Below are 21165 nucleotides of genomic sequence, written 5' to 3'. Positions count from 1 at the left end.
GCGAGGGCGTTCACCTCGCTGCGGGCGCGGAGCATTGACGGCGAAACCTCGCAGTCCCATCACCCGGTATGGGCATCGGCGATACACATGGCCGGCTTCTCCGCAGTGATAGCAGAGCGGACGGTGGTCGGGCGCTCGCCAAATGTCCGTCTTCCTCGCGTAGGTGCGCTGGGCGACGGGTGGGCGTGCTGGCGGCGGCGGCGGCGGCGGCGGACGACGGAATTGCGTCGTTGCAGGGCCCTGGCGTGGTCGCGGAGGGGGACCTTGACGGCGTGCGACGGCGGCGTAGGTCATCGCTTCTGGCTGGGGCTGCGGTAATTGAGGTTGCACCTCAGGAACCCCAAGCGATCGCTGAACCTCATCTTTCACGATGTCAGCGATCGAAGCTACTTGAGGCTGCGACGAAGGCAGGACCTTGCGCAGTTCTTCGCGCACAATGGCCCTGTTGGTCTCTTGAAGGTCGTCCGAACCCAGTCCTTGGATGACATACTGCGGCGTGTGCCTTTGGCGGTTATATTGCCGGGTGCGCATCTCCAGAGTTTTCTCGATCATCGATGCCTCTGCAGAAAACTCAGCCACAGTCTTCGGTGGGTTACGAATAAGTCCGGCGAAAACGTCTTGCTTGACGCCGCGCATCAGGAAGCGAACTTTTTTCTCCTCCGACATTTCCGGGTCGGCGTGCCGGAAGAGACGGCCCATCTCCTCCGTGAAGATCGCGATCGTCTCGTTTGGCAGCTGCACTCTGGTTTCTAGTAGAGCTTGGGCTCGTTCTTTTCGCACGACGCTTGTAAACGTGTGCAAACGTGTGCTTCGGAACAGGTCCCACGTCGTTAAGGTGGCTTCCCGATTCTCGAACCACGTCCTGGCGGCGTCTTCCATTGCGAAATAGACATGCCGCAGCTTGTCGTCGCTGTCCCAACTGTTAAACTTAGCGACCCTCTCATACGTCTCCAGCCAGCTTTCCGGGTCCTCAAATGTGGAACCGCGGAACGTCGGTGGCTCCCTGGGCTGCTGCAGAACTATTGGGGCTGCTCCGGCTGCCATTGGAGCTGTCTTCTTGGTCGTCTCTGGACGAACTTCTTTGAAGCTCTTCTTGGTCGTCTCTGGTAGAATTCCTTGTTCCGGGGGCAGCTGCTGTAGCCAGCGGTTTGCTCGATGTTCCGGGACGGCGCTGGTGTTGTCTTTACGGTCCGGGCTTGAATTACGGCTTGTCGGGGGCGTCCGGTACATGAACGTAAAGCACCTCTACCAGATGTCACGTGGTCGTGACGTCAAAGAACAGAGTAGCAATACTGTGAAAGGCAAAACTAGCTTTTATTGGGCGAACCTGTGCCCACAAAACAGGCTACACTTAAAGCACAACGAGAGCAGCGAACACAGTCGGCGATCGTCGAAAATCTGATCAGCGGGTCATGCGCGTCGGCTTTTATACAACAGTCGTCGAATGTTCCAGACTAATCGTTGGGACCCGCATGCCTTCCACAAAGTTCTACAATATTCGAGTCACGCGATGAAATCAGATAATACAAGGTTCGGCGACAAAAGACAGCGGATAGAAGCATCGATAACTTTCCAGAAACTTCAGATGCATGCAGACGCGTCCCGCGCTGTGCGATAACATTTGTTAGGCGGCGAAACGTGGTTGCCCGTTAAATATAAGTACACGTGTCAATATATATATATATATATATATATATATATATATATATATAAAGTACCTAATTGAGTGGTGCTACAAAGTAAACAGAACAAGTGTTTAATTTCAACAGTTTCGATCGGTGGACCGATCTTCATCAGGGTAGCAGCACTCAAGTTCTTTACGTTTGAAAGGTAGCCTGAAGAATTCCTCTTTGCCTACTATACATAAATATAGTCATATCATAAGAAACCAACAAACACTGACACCAAGGACAACATAGGGGAAATTACTTGTGCGTAATAAATTAAATAAAGAAACAATAAATTAATGGAAATTAAAGTGGATGAAAAAACAACTTGTCGCAGGTGGGAACTGAACCCACAACCTTCGCACTTCGCGTGCGATGCTCTACCAATTGAGTTACAGCGGCGCGGTTTCCGCATCCACTTTCTTGGGTATTTATGTGCCCTAGAAGAACCCTGGGAGTGTTAGCCAGCGCCACCACTCACAGGCCTTGGCGGCGGACGTGGAATGCCCTTTTGGCCGCAGGCGTCACGAGAACGTGATCTTTTTGGGTGAAGGCATTTGGTCAATAAACCCACACATGCTACCTGAAGGCATCAATGTTGCCGGATTCGAGACCCTCGTTATTCAATAAACGAGAAGAAAGGGGGTTAACCGAGGGGCCCGATTTTTAATAGTCATATGATAAGAAGCCAACAAACACTGACACCAAGGACAACATAGGGGAAATTACTTGTGCTTAATAAATTACATAAAGAAACGATAAATTAATAGAAATTAAAGTGGATGAAAAAACAACTTGTCGCAGGTGGGAACTAAACCCACAACCTTCGCATTTCGCGTGCGATGCTCTACCAATTGAGTTACAGCTGCGCGGTTTCCGCATCCACTTTCTTGGGTATTTATGTGCCCTAGAAGAACCCTGGGAGTGTTAGCCAGCGCCACCACTCACAGACCTTGGCTGCGGACGTGGAATGCCCTTTTGGCCGCAGGCGTCACGAGAACGTGATCTTTTTGGGTGAAGGCATTTGGTCAATAAACCCACACATGCTACCTGAAGGCATCAATGTTGCCGGATTCGAGACCCTCGTTATGTAATAAACGAGAAGAACGGGGTTTAACCGAGGGGCCCGATTTTTAATAGTCATATGATAAGAAGCCAACAAACACTGACACCAAGGACAACATAGGGGAAATTACTTGTGCTTAATAAATTACATAAAGAAACGATAAATTAATAGAAATTAAAGTGGATGAAAAAACAACTTGTCGCAGGTGGGAACTGAACCCACAACCTTCGCACTTCGCGTGCGATGCTCTACCAATTGAGCTACAGCGGCGCGGTTTCCGCATCCACTTTCTTGGGTATTTATGTGCCCTAGAAGAACCCTGGGAGTGTAAGCCAGCGCCACCACTCACAGACCTTGGCGGCGGACGTGGAATGCCCTTCTGGCCGCAGGCGTCACGAGAACGTGATCTTTTTGGGTGAAGGCATTTGGTCAATAAACCCACACATGCTACCTGAAGGCATCAATGTTGCCGGATTCGAGACCCTCGTTATTTAATAAACGAGAAGAAAGGGGGTTAACCGAGGGGCCCGATTTTTAATAGTCATATGATAAGAAGCCAACAAACACTGACACCAAGGACAACATAGGGGAAATTACATGTGCTTAATAAATTACATAAAGAAACGATAAATTAATAGAAATTAAAGTGGATGAAAAAACAACTTGTCGCAGGTGGGAACTAAACCCACAACCTTCGCATTTCGCGTGCGATGCTCTACCAATTGAGTTACAGCGGCGCGGTTTCCGCATCCACTTTCTTGGGTATTTATGTGCCCTAGAAGAACCCTGGGAGTGTTAGCCAGCGCCACCACTCACAGACCTTGGCGGCGGACGTGGAATGCCCTTTTGGCCGCAGGCGTCACGAGAATGTGATCTTTTTGGGTGAAGGCATTTGGTCAATAAACCCACACATGCTACCTGAAGGCATCAATGTTTCCGGATTCGAGACCCTCGTTATGTAATAAACGAGAAGAAAGGGGGTTAACCGAGGGGCCCGATTTTTAATAGTGATATGATAAGAAGCCAACAAACACTGACACCAAGGATAACATAGGGGAAATTACTTGTGCTTAATAAATTACATAAAGAAACGATAAATTAATAGAAATTAAAGTGGATGAAAAAACAACTTGTCGCAGGTGGGAACTAAACCCACAACCTTCGCATTTCGCGTGCGATGCTCTACCAATTGAGTTACAGCGGCGCGGTTTCCGCATCCACTTTCTTGGGTATTTATGTGCCCTAGAAGAACCCTGGGAGTGTTAGCCAGCGCCACCACTCACAGACCTTGGCTGCGGACGTGGAATGCCCTTTTGGCCGTAGGCGTCACGAGAACGTGATCTTTTTGGGTGAAGGCATTTGGTCAATAAACCCACACATGCTACCTGAAGGCATCAATGTTGCCGGATTCGAGACCCTCGTTATGTAATAAACGAGAAGAAAGGGGGTTAACCGAGGGGCCCGATTTTTAATAGTCATATGATAAGAAGCCAACAAACACTGACACCATGGACAACATAGGGGAAATTACTTGTGCTTAATAAATTACATAAAGAAACGATAAATTAATAGAAATTAAAGTGGATCAAAAAACAACTAGCCGCAGGTGGGAACCGAACCCACAACCTTCCACTAGGGCACATAAATACCCAAGAAAGTGGATGGGGAGACGGCGCCGCTGTAGCTCAATTCCGAGAGCATCGCACGCGTAATTTCCCCTATATTGTCCTTGGTGTCAGTGTTTGTTGGCTTCTTATCATATTACTATTAAAAACCGGGCCCCTCGGTTAACCCCTTTTCTTCTCGTTTCCCCATGCATACTGCAGACCAATCTGGTCTAAGCGGGACGGGCAATACAATTTACAGAATATCTGTTTTGCACAAAAGGAGAACAACAATAAGAAAAGAAGCATGGTAGTACCAGAGAAAAGAACATCTAGTCATATAGTGCGTCATATGGTTCTGTTAGGCTATTCCAGTCGGACACACAACGCGGAAAAAAGGAAAACTTATAAATGTCTGTTCTTGCAAAGTAAGGGGTTAGAAAGTGTGTTTCGTAATGTCGCGTAGGTCTTGTGGCCAAAGGAAAAAGAAACTGCGTCTGATCAATAGCAATTTTACCGTTAAGAAGTAAGTTTAAGAAATTCAAACGACATTTTGTTCTTCTCGATTCAAGTAGCTCAATGTTGTTAGCTTTCGTGAGCTCAGAAGGAGAATCAGTATACTTGAATTTGGAATAGATAAACCTGACAGCTTTTTGCTGAATCCTTTCTAACTTCCTAATGTTAAGCTTAGTATAAGGATCCCAAACAATAGAGCAATATTCAAGGTTAGGTCGAATGAATGTGAACTAGCTAAGAAGTTTGACATTAGGAGGAGAATTACAAAGTTTATGTCTTAAGTAACAAAGTTTGCGGAAAGCTGAAGAGCAAATGTTATCAATGTGCAGATTCCAAGAGAGATTATTAGTGATTGTCACTCCTAGGTACTTGTAACTGGTAACTTGTTTCAAAGGAAGAGATGTCAGGTTATAAATATATTTCAGAGGATTTTTCTTAGGCGTTACACAAAGATAAACAGTTTTATCGGTGTTAGCAGTCGTGCCAAAATCTGTGCACCACTTAGATACATTAATCAGATAAGAATTCAACTCAACCTGATCATGTACACCTTTGATTTCACGAAATAAGACAACATCATCTGCAAATAACCTAATTAGAGTTCCAGGAGTAATTACGGAGACAATGTCATTTATATATAAAAGAAACAGCAAGGGTCCCAGAACACTTCCTTGAGGCACACCTGATGTTACAGGAAGACTGCAGGAATCAAAACCGTCAACTGAAACAAACTGCGTTCGGTTATGTAAGTAATCGGAAACCGATGAGATCAAAATGTCGGGAAGGTTAATATTTACGAGTTTATTGAGCAATTTATCATGAATAACTCTGTCAAATGCTTTACTAAAATCTAAGAATATCGCGTCAATTTGTCCACAATTATCTATGCATGCTGCAAATGAATGTACTACCGTGACCAGTTGTGTTGCAGCAGAGAAATTTCTTCTAAATCCGTGTTGAAAGCTTGAGAGTATAGAGTTTTCTTCAAGGAATTGAATGATGCGTTTTGCTACAACGTGTTCCAACAATTTACAACAAGATGTTAAGGATATTGGGTGATAATTTTCTAATAACAAACGGTCACCTTTTTTATAGACGGGTATAACTTGAGCTGTCTTCCATTCATCAGGTAGCGTCGCACTTAATAGTGAACATCGAAACAAGATCACAAGACATTTAGTGATAGTGTCGGCATAACGACGAAGAAAAATATTGGGCGAACCATCAGGACCGCAAGTCGATTTTGTTTTCAGATTTAACAGCATTGCGACTACACCGTGATATGAAATAAAATCAACCTGGGAGGCTAAAAATGCCCCGTGACGCAGATTCACGGTTGTACTTGCCTTTGAAAACACTCCAGTAAAATAAGTATGAAAATACTCAGCGATGACTTGTGGATCTGTAACAGAGATGCCATCAACCGAAACCTGCATCACGTGCCTGTCAGCATCGCTCAAGTAATCCTAAAATTTTCTTGGTTCATTATTCATAAAGCTGGCCAAAGTTGTTGTGAAAAAGAAGTCCTTAGACTCGTTAATTGCACGTGTGAGATCGTTTTTGATACCATTAATGATAATAGGATTGAGAGTAGACATTTTAGCCCGTTTTAGTTTCCGTTTCAAATGAATAATTTTTCTACGCAGGGTGTACGTTTATGCACTTTCTTTCGCTTGTTTGGTACGAACGTATTCAAACAATAATTGCACATGTCAGCAAACTTTTTCCATAGCAAACATACATTACGATGCTCTTCAGCAAAATCAATCACGCAATTTTCCATATGTGCAATCACAGAAGCATCGTTAGCTCTATCGTAATCTCTAAAATAGCGTATGCTACTAGTTTTATCGGAAGCAAATTTCACTAGGGGAATTGACATATATACATGGCAGTGGTCTGATAAACATTCTTCAACTATGACAGTGTGTTCAGTAAAATCACGGTTTATAAAGGCCAAATCTAATATCGAGCAAGATGAACCCTGGATACGAGTGGGCTGTTTGACAAGTTGAACCAGGTCATGAGTGAGCATAATATCAAAGACAATATTTTTGTTGAATTTGCTAGTTGCTTGCTGTCGCTTCCAGTCGACGCTGGGCAAATTAAAATCACCCACCAAAAAAACTTTCTTATTGCGACAGAAGTACATACACTCTCGCAATTTAATTAGGTAATCAGGAGTACAATCAGGTGGCCTGTAGCATGCTATCAGGATAAAGCTAGGACCCCAGCAAGATATTCTTAAGCATAAACACTCACGATAACGGAAGCAGTCGAGTACCACTGCCTCGATTGAAGATTTAACAAGGATTGCTACGCCCCCGCCCCTCGTTTCTCTGTCTCTGCGAAAAACGTTATAAGAAGAAGCAAAGACTAAGTCGGTCTGATATGTCGCTGTGCAACCAAGTTTCAGTAAGGACTGAAATGTGTGGGTCATGTTCAGTTAACTTTAATTCCAGGCTATCTTGTTAATAATGCTCCGGACATTAATATTTAAAAGTCTCAGGTACTTTTTCTTTGACTTAGCACGAGTAACATGATTAATGATTTCATTGTAGAATTGCGATGAAATGCTGCTTTGGATACTACTGCTCAAGTTTTGTACTGCATTTGCATGCAACTGCGCGTCAAAGGGCGATTTGGTTTGTTGTTCTCGTTTTTTTGCAGAAGTAATTTATCATTTTTGTTCTCATCCCACACATAGGCCACGTTATTGATATACAGTTTATCAAAAGCCAAAGAAACCTTATCATGCTTTTCACGGTTTGTTTTTGCACTTGCCCATAACTTTCTTCTGACCTCACGTACTCTAAGCGAGAAATCTTGGCCAATAGAATATTCAGTATTTTTTAGTTTATAACCTTTCTTTAGATTTTTTTTACTTTATTACGCGAGTCTGTTAACCTGAAAATTACTGGCCTTAACTTTCTAGTGTTTGGTCGGCCCAACCTGTGAATGCGCTCTATATCAATGTCATTAATTTCAAGAATTTTCTTAAAGATACCTTCATTGACGGCCTGTTCAAGTGATTCGGTATCCTCTTTCTCAGATTCCGGAAGACCATAAATGATTAAATTGCATGGTCTGCTATGGTTCTCTAAATGGTCAATTCGCGCCTCAAGTGACTGAATTGTGTTACTCATGTGTTCAATTTGATTTTGGCATGAAGAAATATTCTCTTTTAAGACAGCCAGAGCGTCCAATTTAACATCACTAGCGGATAATCTTATGTCTTTGATTTCTTTGATGTCGGACACCATCAATTTCAGTTGATTCGCAATTTGTGATAGGTCAGGACCAGGATTTGACTCAATATCCCCTCCAAGTAACAACAACAGTTGGAGTGAATACAGTACCACATGCGATACAAAACTCATCAATGGGCACGGCAGCATCAGCAAACATGGGCTACTAGATCGAAAACATTTATCATGATGCCTTCTCACCTGCGTAAAGAAGAGAAGCGGATTGTGAAGCAGCCGCATGTTGTGGAAGCCGCCGTGCCCAGTGGCAAGGAAATTTGCTGGAAGTCCTTTTATAGCATCTCGGCACAGTGACGCCCCCTGCAGGTCCCACAGGAAGCGCTCAGTGCTTGCTGACGTGATGCGATGATACAGGTAATCCGTTGGCATCCATATCGGATTTTCATGCACGTGTCGTGGTGCGGCGTCGCGGTCATGCGCAAAGGCGGTGATCGCAATGACATCCTGGCAGTTGTCATACGGTTGCATCAGAAGGCCAAGAAACTGCGTAAAGAAGAGAAGCGGATTGTGAAGCAGCCGCATGTTGTGGAAGCCGCCGTGCCCAGTCGAATGTAGAAAGAATTTATTTACAGTGAAAAGGGTAGAGCAGACATGAGACGGTCCGAAACAGCCAATCACCTAAAGAAACGTCGCGCCGCTTCTTTCTCTTCTACGCTCCTCCGATGCGGCGTTACATTTTCCAGCGGGGCAGACGAAGCTCACCGAGCGAGTCAGAGTGCGCGTTGATGGTACGGTTTCAATCGTGCGACGTGCACAACTTGCGTCTTGCGTGAACGGCGGTGATCAGCTGTCACTTTAGCGATGACATAGGTCACTTCACTCAAGCATTTGAGAACGACGAACGGGCCCGAACACTTGGAGAGAAGCTTTCGGCATAGTCCCCTTTTCCGAACCAGTGTCTACAGCCACACGAAGTCACCGGTTGGGAATATGACGTGCAGATGTGCGTCGTAACGAACCTTAGCATGAACAGTTAACGACAGGGTACTGAGCCGGGCAAGTCGACGTGCTTCCTCGGCACGACACAATATATGCTGGACAGAAGCATCGTCTTTAGGCGAAAAAGGAAGTATGGTGTCCAGAAAACTTTGAGGATGGCGAGCGCAGAGGAGAAAAAAAAAGGTGCGTATCCTGTGACTTCATGCTTGGCTGTGGTGAAGGCATACGCGATGAACGGTAATACGGCATCCCAGTTCTTACGATCCGCTGAGACATACATTGAAAGCATGTTGACGAGAGTACGATTGGTGCGCTCGGTTAGACCGTTGGTTTGCGGATGGTAAGATGTGGAATAACGATATTGAGTTCCACAAAGGCTTAGCGACTCTTCCACGACGTCAGCGGTAAACTGCCCGCCGCGATCGCTTATCACCACATGGGAAGCTCCGTGGCGGAGGATAATCAAATGCAGAAGAAACCCCGAAGTATCGATGCTGTATCTGAGACAAGTGGCATTGTTTCAGTATAATGTGTTAACTAATCCACGCGCACTATTATCCAGCGGCAGCCAGTGGAAGACTTGGGGAAGGGACCAAGTAAATCTATACCCACTTTCTCAAACGGAGAAGTCGGTGGTCTAACTGGTTGCAGAGTTCCCGCAGGAGCTGTAGTCGGTTGTTTGTGGCGTTAGCAGACATCAGAGCTGGCGACATGCCGCTTCTTTGTATTCCACGATTGACGCCAGTACAAACGTTGTAGGAGGGGGTGGTGCGTTCGAACGAATCCAAGGTGACCGGATGTAAGGTCGTCGTGCATGGCCCGCAGTACAGCAAGGCGCAGGCATTTTGGGACGACGAGCAACAGTGGAGCACCGTTGTCTGAATAATTCTTGGGGTAAAGCAGATCGTCACGAATCACACATGGCGTAGCCCGTTCAGATCTATGAGTCGCATCAATAATCGGCTTTAGTGAAGGGTCGCGCTGTTCGTTCTTGAAGACGGCAAAGTCGGGAAAGTCCGATGAGATTGTAGTGAAGTAGTCGTCGAAATCGTCATCGTCAGTACCCTCGTTCTGAGAGGGAAGACGAGATAAGCATTCGGCGTCCGTGTGGCACCGACCGCTCTTATAAGCAACAGAAAAGTATTCTTGAAGACTCAAGGCCCACCGAGCCAACCGCCCAGCTAAGTCACGCAGTCCAACGAGCCAGCAGAGAGAATGACGGTCGATGACAATCTTGAAATGGTGACCATACTAATAAGATGTGAACTTGTGAATGGCGAAAACACTAGTTCCGTGACTGTATAATTGCTCTCTGCTTTCGTCAAAGTACGACTTGCGTACGCAACGACGTGTTGGCGTCCGTCATCAAACTGGACGAGCACGGCACCAACGCCCACACCACTTGCATCAGTATGCAGTTCGGTGAAAGCCTCCGGACCGAATTGGTGGAGAAGTGGCCCATAGATGAGCAAAAACTTCAGCTGCTGGAAAGCAGTTTCACACTGAGCAGACCATATGTAGGGTGTGTCCTTGCGGAGCAGGTCAGTGAGTGGGCGAAGCAAGCTGGGCGAAGTCTTTAAGAAACCTGCGAAAATAAAGACAAAGACCCAGGAAACTTCTGAGACCTTTCACTGTCTTGGGCTGCTTAAACTTGCGAACAGCAGAAATCTTTTGGAGATCTGACCGTGTACCGTCCTTGTCGACGACATATCCTAGCACAAGGGCTTGACGCTCGCCGACACTGCTTAAAGCTCAGAACGAGGCTAGCCTGTTAGATGCAGTCCAAAAGAACGCCGAGCCGCTTGTTGTGCTCGAGGAATGTTCGGCCGAAAATAATCTCGTCATCTAAATAACGCATAAAAATCTCCCATTTGAGTCCACGAAGGATGGAATCCATCAATCGCTCGAAGGTGGCTGGGGCATTACATAAGCCAAAGTTCATCAGGTTAAACTCACAGAATGCGTCAGGCGTAACAAAAGCGGTCTTTTCTATCTATGACGGGTGCATCGGTATCTGCCAGTACCCGGACCGGAGGTCAACTGGCGAGAAGTACGATGCGGAGTGAAGGCAGTCAACAGCATCGTCAATGCGTGGTAAGGGATACACGTCTTTCTTTGTGACGGCATTCAGGCGGCGGTAGTCGACACAAAATCTCCGCGTGTTGTCTTTCTTTTTCACTAGTATGACAGGAGCTGCCCAGGAACGGCAAGGCTCCGGAATAACGCCTTTCTGCAGCATGTCGTCGACGTGTTGGGCGATTATGGGCACTTTTCGTTCCGCGGAAGGTACACGATAGGGTTTCTGACGTATCGGAGTCGCTTGCTTTGTGTTGATGCAGTGGTGTATGCGGGATTCCGGAAATATCCGAGAACGTCCTCGTTGAGTAAAATCAATTACTGACGTGTAGCAGGCGAGCACTTATTGGAGTACGTCCTGCTCGAAAGAGGACAACGACTTGTTTATCACACGTCGCAAGTGATACGAATAGTTGAGCAATGGTGGACTGATGTCTGAAGACGCTGCAACTGTTCGTACATCAATTGTGGTTTGCTCCTGAAATGTTGCCAATCTAAGTGCGACTGGCAGGGTAACAGACTCCGTAGAAGGGTTCACCGTCCATAAGAGAGCGCGCCCGTCGATAGCTTGAACAATAGATCGAGAGACCAACACATTCTTCTTAATCGCGTTGTTATGATCTGGGTCGACCAGAGCTCTACATGATCCCAGCCGGACACGTGAAGTCACGGGAACACCCATGGCTGTCCGACCAGGCAGTAACACATTTTCAGACATCGAAAATACGTCGGCTTGATCGGTCTGTAAATCATCAAGTATGGTGACTGGCAATGTGCTCCTTACTAAAATTTTTCCAATCCCACACTCAAGTGTTCACGTAGAAAATCTATGCCTAAAATAACATAATGAGTTGCGTGGGCCAATACAGTGAACTCGGCTCTAAAACTCTGTCCTTCCATCGCAACTAAAACCGAACAAACACCAACAGGGCGCAACATTGCACCTCCAACTCCACGAACAGTTTCTTTGTGATCTCACGCGCTCATAACTTTCTGGGCTAAGCGATCTTTGAAGCGAAGGCTCATGACAGAAATAGCGACACCTGTATCCACAAGAGACGTAGTATTTACGCCGTCTATACGCACACACCTTGTTCTTCAGCGTAACAATAGACGGAGGAATTGGCGAGTCTGACTGTCCCGCGACCGCACCTCCATCGGCCGCACCAGCTAGTTTCCCAGCTGCGGCAATGAAGGCGACCGATGGCGGCTCGAACGGCGCAGTCGGGTCGGCGGCGGTGTAAGGTTGCGCTCGCAAACAGGGCGCGTGCGCGCGCGCACGCACGCACGCACACACACACACAGCGGGAGTGGAGAAAGTGGACGACGACGTTGCTCCTACGATTTGGTTATTTGTGCCTTGGTGATCACTAAGGCAGCCTCTTACCCCTCTCTGAAGGTTGTAACAGATTGGCGGAAGGTGCGGGGTAGGACGAAGACGGAAGCTCTACTCCCTGGACTTCGCCGCAGCCGCAGCCGCCGCCTTGCCGGACTTCCGCCTTTGCCGATCGAAATGATGTCCCAAGTCCAGACCACTGATGCGGTGGGGGCAACTCCTACCGTTTCCTTGCCATACTATCGAGTGCCGCCGAACTTCGGCGGGACCTCAGCGGAAGACGTCAATGAGTGGCTGAAGAACTACAAGCAGGTGAGCAGAAGCAACGGCTGGGATTCGGCAGCGCAGCTCAGTCATGTTGTGTTTTCGCTAACTAACACCGCTATCATGTGGTATAAAAACGACGAGGACATGTTCACAATTTGTGATTGTTTTCTTGAGGAAGTGCTTCGGCGATTCTAACGTGAAGAAAAAGCGAGCGGAGCAGACATTGGCTCAGAGGGCACAGCTACCAGGGGAGACATGTACCACATGTATAGAAAAAATTTTGAAGTTGCGCAAAAAAGCGAATCTCAGGATGTCTGACGAGGACAAGACTGAACGCGTTCTTAAGGGTATAGCCGAAGACGTGCACGATTTCCCGATTGGCAAACAGAACCGGAACTCCGTGTCCGAAGTAATGCAGCACTGTCGCACATTTGAAATGCTGCACTCTGTCGCACATTTGAAATGCAGAAGATGCGGCGGATAGCTCCGAAGTTTGACCGTCCGTCGAACGTCCCAACAGCGGCCAGTGACAGTACAATGCCGCCCACTGACCTCTCGTCGACAATACGGCAGATTGGAAGAGAAGAATTACTTCGATGTCAGCAAATCTCTCATTGCCCTGGTGGCTTTCAGGATGGCTATGCGACAGAAACAGAACGCACGCGAACGCCGGCCGCTCCGGCCCCATGGCAACCGTCAGTTAATGCAGCAGATGTCGTCGATGAATACCAAGGAACACTGCGATCTGGGTACTCATATCGACCACCCTCCAATTACGAACGCCGTCTCTGCTCGTCGCGTTTCTCTCAACGAACGTCGGCTGGCTACCGTCCCCATGATGAGCGATACTAATGTTCAATTCCCTCTGAGAGGGCTGGTTATGCCGAGCTGCCGCAGGTGTCTAGACCCATTCCGGCGTGCTACAGCTGTGACGTCCCGGGTCATATCTTACGCTTTTGCAACTACCGCCCTTCATGGGCACGTTGCAAGTGCTAGGCGGCGCCCTGTCTTTCCGACCCCTAGCGCCATCTGACGAATAGTTGCGCGAATGCGGTAGGATGACTCACGGCGTCAGCAGCCCGCGCTGCGTGTTTGGCGCCTTGTCAAACGGTAGCGATGGCGCGAAACAGCGTGCCGATATTAATTTTAGCCGGGTTTCGGGAATTACAAGATCTCCAGAGCTTTTCCCATGAAAAGAATTTACAGAAAGGAAGTCGTCTAATTGAAGTGGGGCACGTCTATGACGTGAGGGAAGTGTTGAACTCGGATTGATCGGAAGTGACTGCTAGGTGTATTCCGCAAACGAAAAATAACGCACCAGCGAGATGCGTGAAGCTCAGCGTAAGTTACTTCGTTATATAATCTACGGTGTGGACGCATGAAATTATAGGCGACATTGATTCTTGAAGATCGGCGACAGCAGACAAATCCTAGCGGAGAGCTGCGATTGCCGTGCTGGCATCGCAGGGAAGTGCAAGGACGCCGCGGTAGTTTCCCTGTACATACAGGACGGCAAATACGAATCCAAAACATCTCATCCAAGAACGTGGGGCGTACGAACGACTCGTAAGACCTACCCGAAGTATTCTAACGTTGCTCTCCCCAAACAAAAAAGCGGGAGGAGCTTGCCAGTTGTGTTAGATTACGCTGGGAAAATATTTTCGCCCAAGTTACTGGAAGTGCGATACTTTTATGTTGCGATTTTCCAGTGCGTGCAAAGGAGGTTCCAATAAACCACGCCGTCAAAAATTTTGATCTCAACTGCCCCTTAGTTGATATGCTGGGCGCAGAAGGGTGTATGCCAGCTCAAAGAGCTGCAACCCCTCCTCAAATCTCTCAGCAAGCCCTATAGCGCTCTTTGAATGGGAGAGGATTGGGAAAGAGTTCCACTGCTTTACTGCGGTACAGTGTGGGAACAGACTACTTTGTTTGCTGCATATCCTGGTACGCACTGCAGGTGTCCCGTTGCTGCCATCATTGCTGTAAAAGCAAAGAATTCAGCGTTAACGCGCTTGGCATAACGCCGGAACATAACAGCTTATGCCGTCGGAGGAGCGCTATCCAGTGTTGACGCCGTTCTGCTTCATACGGTCGGCTTGGAAACCTGTAAAACTTTGTTCCTCGTGAGTTGGTGTACGTGCTATTGCAGCCCACTACGCAACAGCTCGTGTTGCACTTCGCCATTGCTCAGAAAAGGCAACAGCTACGCGCGAAACACAGCGCAGACAGGCTTTCCGAACGCAAGCGCGCCGGTCGTATCCTGCCGGTTTCGCGCGCGCCGCCGCGAGGGGCGCCCTTGTAGGCGCGGAAACTACGTTCGCAACCTGCCTATACCAGCGAGAGCCCTTGCACGTGTCTTCCCAGCCTTTCGACCGCCCCTTCTCTACGCCATTGCCACCACGCACACCTTCCAGTTTACGCTACCCCTCACCAGCCTCTGACCGAAGCTAAACGCCGCCACGAGCTCCCTTTGCTCTACGGTCCCCATTGCCGCGGGACGCACGTATCACCGCCGCCGGAAAACTAGTCGGTGCGGCCGATGGGGGTGAGCCCGCCAGATACCACGCGCAATCGACAGATGTACCCCCGTTAGTGTTTATGCTGAAGAACAAGGTTCATGTACTTGTTGATGACGTTACTACCATGGCACGTGTGTTTACAGGCGTGACAAAATCTGTGATGACTGTCAATTTTAAGAGGTTTCTTGAACTGAAAGTGATGTTTTCTTTAAGCCATGGTGCGACATTCCGCGTCGTGTCCTGTGGGAGTCTGTACTGCGGACGTGTCTTGGTGCAGCAAAGTGTTTCCCACAGAATTCGCGGTTATTACGCGATCCACACATGACGTTATTTTGGCTATCGATTTTTTGCGGGAGTGCGGGGCAACTGTTGACTGTAGAAGTGGGCACCTTTCCTCCCGCGGTACTCTTCCAGCTGCGCTCTTGGAGAATTCATCACGGGATGATTTTTAGTTCGCCATTGCGTGGTTTCTGTAGTCCAAGGACGCTAAAGTGTGTGGACCATTAACAGTTCAATGGAGCCTGCAGTGTTTTCTCGAGGCATGAAACTCCCTGTATTCAAACCCGAATCATCTACGGCACTGGTTGCGCTTGTTGCTGCTGCAGGCGAGAATGAACATCTAGATTCTCAAAGTTCAGAAGATTCACAACTTCTACAAATGATCAGTAAGTCACTTAGGCAAAGCGAACGTCATACACTCTTGGGCCTTCTCTCCAAGCAGTCGAAAGTGTTCGACTTTTCGAAAAGCAGCAAAATGCCTCTAATTCCATCGTCTAGAATACGTGATCAGATCAACACCGCTTCGGCGTATCCCATGCGGCAGAAACCTTACAGAGTGGCACCGTCAGGGCGCAGCATCATCAACGAGCAAGTGCAAGAGATGCTAGGAAAGGGAGTAATTCAAGAATCGGCAAGTCCCTGGGTTGCTCCCGTCATTCTTGTGAAGATGAAAGACGGTACATGGAGATTCTGCATTGATTACCGCCGACATAATTCCGTTACCAAGAGAGACGTCTATCCGCTGTCCCGTATTGACGACGTCGTCGACTGTCTGCATTCCGCTTCCTACTTTTCTTCCGTGGATCTGAGAGCAGGTTATTGGCGAATTCCCATGCACCCAGCTGACAAAGAAAAGGCGGCACTCGCTACGCCTGACGGGTTGTACGAATTCAACGTCATGCCGTTCGAATTGTGCAATGCACCGGTGACATTCGAAATATTCATGGATACTATTCTTTGCGGTTTGAAATGGCAGATTTGGATGTGCTACCTTGATGATGTCGTAATTTTGGACACACATTTCAGGAGCACAACACTCTTCTCGCTATTGTACTAGACTGTATTGAAAAGGCTAAATTCAGCTAAATTCCCCCAAAAATTTATTTTGGAGGGCGCCAAACTGTCGTGTTAAGACATCTCGTTGATAAAAATGGCATTAGAACCGACCCACAGAAGACGGCAGCCGTTGAGTCATTCTAGCATCCTAAATCTGTCAAACAGCTTCGTAGCTTCGTAGGGCTCTGCTCATATTTCCGGCGGTTCATACCCGCTTTCGCCGATGTCGCTCACCCTTTGACGAATCTTCTGCGTATGAACACTCCGTTTCAGTGGACCCCTGAGTGTGAAGCCGCATTTCGCCAGCTGATGTTCTTGTTAACTTCACAGCACATACTCCGGCACTTCGATCCTTCGTCACCAACGGAGATTCACACAGACGCAAGTGGCGTCGGCATCGGTGCCGTCCTCGTTCAGTGCTCTAGGAACAACGAACATGAGGTAGTGTACGCAAGCCGTTCTCTAAGCAAGCCTGAAAGGAACTACACTGTGACGGAACAAGAATGTCTAGCAGTAGTATTTGCCGTAAAGCGGTTTCGCTCGTACGTCTGTGGTCGCTCGTTCACCATCATCACAGATCACCATTCTCTGTGCTGGCTGGTCAATCTCTGTGACCTGTCCGGTCGCCTCGCGCGATTGGCCCTTCGTCTACAGGAATATGCGTTCACTATTTCGTACAAGTGTGGCCGTCGACACGCGGACGCGGACTGCCTTTCTAGAGTGCCACTACGTACGACGGATTGTGAAACCGACAACTTTGATCACCTTCTCGCTTCCCTTTCTCCTGACTTTCCCGATGCCTTGACCAACGCCTCCTCTAGAAAGATGCCTGCGGCGTCGCTCGCTTACCCATTGTAGCCGTCGCGCCTTGAGTTGCGGTCAGTTGTCAAGAGATGGCGCCACTTACGTCCCTATCTCCGCCAAGGGGACAGGGGCGGTGTGGTGTTGCGGCGGTAGCGGCGGCCGCGCGCGCAGGCCGCGCTGCCATGCGGTGATGTGCGCATGCGCGCATGTGTTGCAAGCGACCACCGCAACGATCACTAGCTACCGCCTCGAGTGGAAAGGAGGAAAAGGGGAAAGGTAAGGTAAAGGCAAGGCGCAGAAGACCAGGACTTAGGAAGGAGAACACAAACGACAAGTCCTGGTCTTCTGCGCCTTGCCTTTACCTACTTCAAGCATGAACCAACTAGCCCAAGCAAGAGTTTTACTTGGGAAAGGTAAGGGCAGCATTGTTTCGGTGCACGCGGCAGGCATCTTTTTAAAGGAGGCGTTGCCTTGAAATACGCCGCAGATCAGGGCAAAGACCCAAGCTTGAACGCTCTTTTCTCTGTCACACAGTGGTCTATAACCTCAGGTCGATTTTACGTCCGAGATGGTTTTCATTACAAGAGGAACATCTGAATGACGGGCGCCTGCTCCCTACTACTGGTTCCGTAATCTCTGTACACATCTGTTCTGCGCGTTACGCACGATGACCCGACCTCAGGTCACTCAGGGACCGCGCGAACACTTAGTCGTACCAAAGAAAGATTGTATTTGCCTCAACTGCGCACAACAATTGACACATATGTGGCCAGTTGTACGCAGTGCCAGAACCACAGGCGACCTACCTCAGCTTCAGTCGGTCACCTGCAGCCAGTAAAGCCCCCCAGTTCCCCTTTTCAAAAAGTCGGCATAGACCTGATCGGACCGTTTCGCGTTCTTCAAGAGGCAACCGGTGGATCATTCTGTGTGCTGACTACGTAACGCGGCATTGCGAGACGGCAGCTCTATCCTCCGCCACTGCAGCCCACGTTTCCCAGTTTTTGCTGCATTCAATCATACTTCGACACAGGCCGCCTCGCGTGATAATAAGTGACCATGGTCGCCTATTTATTGCCGATATTGTGAAAGAATTACTGCGTTCGTGCGCCTGCACGTTCCGACACTCAACAGCTTATCATCCACTAACTAATGGGCTCACCGAGCGCACAAACCGAGCATTGATAAACAAGCTATCAATATACGTCGCTTCGCACCACAAGAACTTAGCTGAAGTATCACCGTTCGTGACGTACGCTTTCAACTCTGATAAACACAAAACGACCGGTTTCAGCGCTTTCTGCCTTCTTTACGCGCGCCCACCTCGTCATACCCTGGACACGATCTTTTCTTTTGTTGTCTATAACGATTTGTCTATGGCGCAGACTTTGTTTCATGGAGAAGAGGCTCTTCAACTTGCTCGCTTACGTACATTGGCCGCACAAGGCCACTCTAATACCCGCTACGACAGTCACCACCAACATGTACGTATGTTCCTCGCGGCCTCGTGTCGCTGTGGAGTCCAATACGCAGATGTGGCTTCAGCCAAAAGCTGCTCGCCGATGATGCGGGGCCGTTCGTTATCCTCGATCGTCTAAGGGAGGTGAACTACACGATTACACGTCTCACTTCCAATGGCAGCTGTTCACGCAAGACTGAGGTGACGCATGTTGTCCGCCTGAAGCCGTTCACACGCTGGAAGCAAGAGTGACTCGCCCAGGGGGCTTCGTCGGGGACAGGAGGAATGTTACAGAGGGTCACTGCAAGGAAAATACGCGGGAAACTGGAGCGTAGAAAGAGGCGGACGACGTTGCCCCTACGATTTGGACGGTTATTATTGTGCCTCGGTGATCACTAAAGCAGCCCCTAAAGCCTCTCCGGCGACTGTAACAATATATATATATATATATACATGAAGATCGTGGGTTCGGTTCCATCCTGCAGCAAGTTGTTTTTCTCATTCAGTTAAATTTGCATTAATTTATCGTTTCTTTCTTTAATTTATTAAGCACAAGTAATTGCTGTCCTTGGTGTCAGTGTTTGCTGGCTTCCTATGATATGACTGTGTATATATATATATATATATATATATATATATATATATATATATATATATATATATGTATATATATATATATATATATAGTGAAGCAGACGCGCGTATGAAGCGGTTTATTGACGTTTCGGTCGGGGTCCGGCCTTCACCAGAATCAACGTCATGCCGTTCGAATTGTGCAATGCACCGGTGATATTCTGATGAAGGCTGGACCCCGGCCGAAACGTGCATAAACCGCTTCATACGCGCGTCTGCTTTACTGTGAATATTTACCCGGACCCAGAACTGCTTTGTTCTGGTATATATATATATATATATAATAATATTACGGTGCAAAAAGAGGACGAAGTGGCAGGAGCCTCTTGGGGTTTTCCGAAGCTGTGTATATACGCTTTGTAAATACAACGTGTAAATAGTTTTATACTCGTAACACACACACACACACACACACACACACACATATATATATATATATATATATATATATATATATATATATGTTCACAAATTCTCCAATTTGCTTACAGAAACCCAGAAAAGATCAGGACTAAAGGCGCTAGCATGCGCCTGACTGAGGCCATGACTACTGTAATTTCTGCGCGCCAGCCAAGCAATCAGGACATCGTAAGAATAAGGAGAAAAGAAAAAAACAAGTGGGGGGGGGGGGGGGGGGGGTAGAACAAGGAAGTCATGAGGCAAGTTCGAGAAAAAAAACCTATACACTGCAAGCTAAGAAAAACAAGCTCACTATGTGCAACCATAAAACGGCATGAGCAACACAGTTTGGGCGATTAATAAAAAAACGTAATTAACTATACTTGTAGTACTGCTATTTTAGTTCTTAACGTCACGATTCGCAACACTACGCATTCGGGAGCAAACATGGGAATCAGGAAACTAAAAGAGACATAGTTCTTTACCATGTCTCATGTATAAAAACGCTACAGTATATTTTGGGCTGAATATGGCATGAATAAGTATTTAGAACGCACTTAATATAACCACACAGAATTCGCAAGAAAACCGCACATCGCACCAACGAGCTATGTTGGGTTACATATATTTCTTTCATACAATTTTATTGAAGGCGATTGCTCTATTAGGTCTAACATTTCCTCGTTTTCATTTAGGAGCTTTGGAATTTTATACCTGAAGCTTTGCATCCGATAGTTAGTTCTAATCTTAGGTAGTTATAGTTAATCACACGATAGTTGCGGTCTGTGGTCGTTTGAAGATAGATAGACTCAATTTGCCCAATTTGCTTTAATTTGCGTGCACATGTAAAGTCAGAGTTGCTCTGCATAAAGATCTGGTGGAACTAATTTATACCTCATTTTATATGGAAGTGTGGTATCATTGAAGCGGATGCAGTCTAGAGCCCGAAAAGCTCTCTTTTGTAAAACCTCTAGTTTATTTCAATTTGACGTCGTTGTAGAGCCCCGTATCAGTAAATGGTAATGTAGATGGGACTACATATATATATATATATATATATATATATATATATATATATATATATATATATATGTGTGTGTGTGTGTGTGTATATGTATGTATATGTATATACATATATAATATATGTATGTGTGTATGTATGTATGTATTGTGCGACAAGGTTTAGACAATCAGACTCTTCTTTATTCTACCGAGTGACAGCACCACCACCAGCCCCAAAACGGTGATAATGAGTATGTATAGATGAGAATAGTAAGCGTAC

At 47.3% G+C, this 21165-nt stretch overlaps 2 protein-coding genes across 14 annotated transcripts in view; one reads left to right on the top strand and one right to left on the bottom strand.

Annotated features, from left to right (window-relative positions):
* The window catches only part of LOC126536996 (uncharacterized), a 615291-nt gene that overhangs the window by 459010 nt on the left and 135116 nt on the right, over positions 1–21165 (top strand). The gene's annotated exons all lie outside the window — the stretch shown is intronic.
* Positions 7449–7999, bottom strand: LOC140216319 (uncharacterized). The gene is made up of 2 exons (XM_072286693.1): positions 7861–7999; positions 7449–7717 (listed from the first exon to the last, which is right to left on the bottom strand). The coding sequence occupies exons 1-2, from the start codon at positions 7997–7999 to the stop codon at positions 7449–7451; spliced, it is 408 nt and encodes a 135-aa protein (XP_072142794.1).

Source organism: Dermacentor andersoni, chromosome 3 (assembly GCF_023375885.2).
Source record: "Dermacentor andersoni chromosome 3, qqDerAnde1_hic_scaffold, whole genome shotgun sequence".
Classification (NCBI taxonomy): domain Eukaryota; kingdom Metazoa; phylum Arthropoda; class Arachnida; order Ixodida; family Ixodidae; genus Dermacentor; species Dermacentor andersoni.
This window is presented reverse-complemented; position numbering and strand designations above follow the sequence as displayed.

What these genes read in the sequence shown, in the direction of transcription:
- LOC140216319 (XM_072286693.1), bottom strand. Translation starts at nt 7,999, where the DNA reads ATGAGTAACACAATTCAGTCACTTGAGGCGCGAATTGACCATTTAGAG. An exon ending in TGAACAGGCCGTCAATGAAG is followed by an intron (nt 7,718 to 7,860) that starts GTATCTTTAAGA and finishes ATCTAAAGAAAG; the next exon opens with GTTATAAACTAAAAAATACT.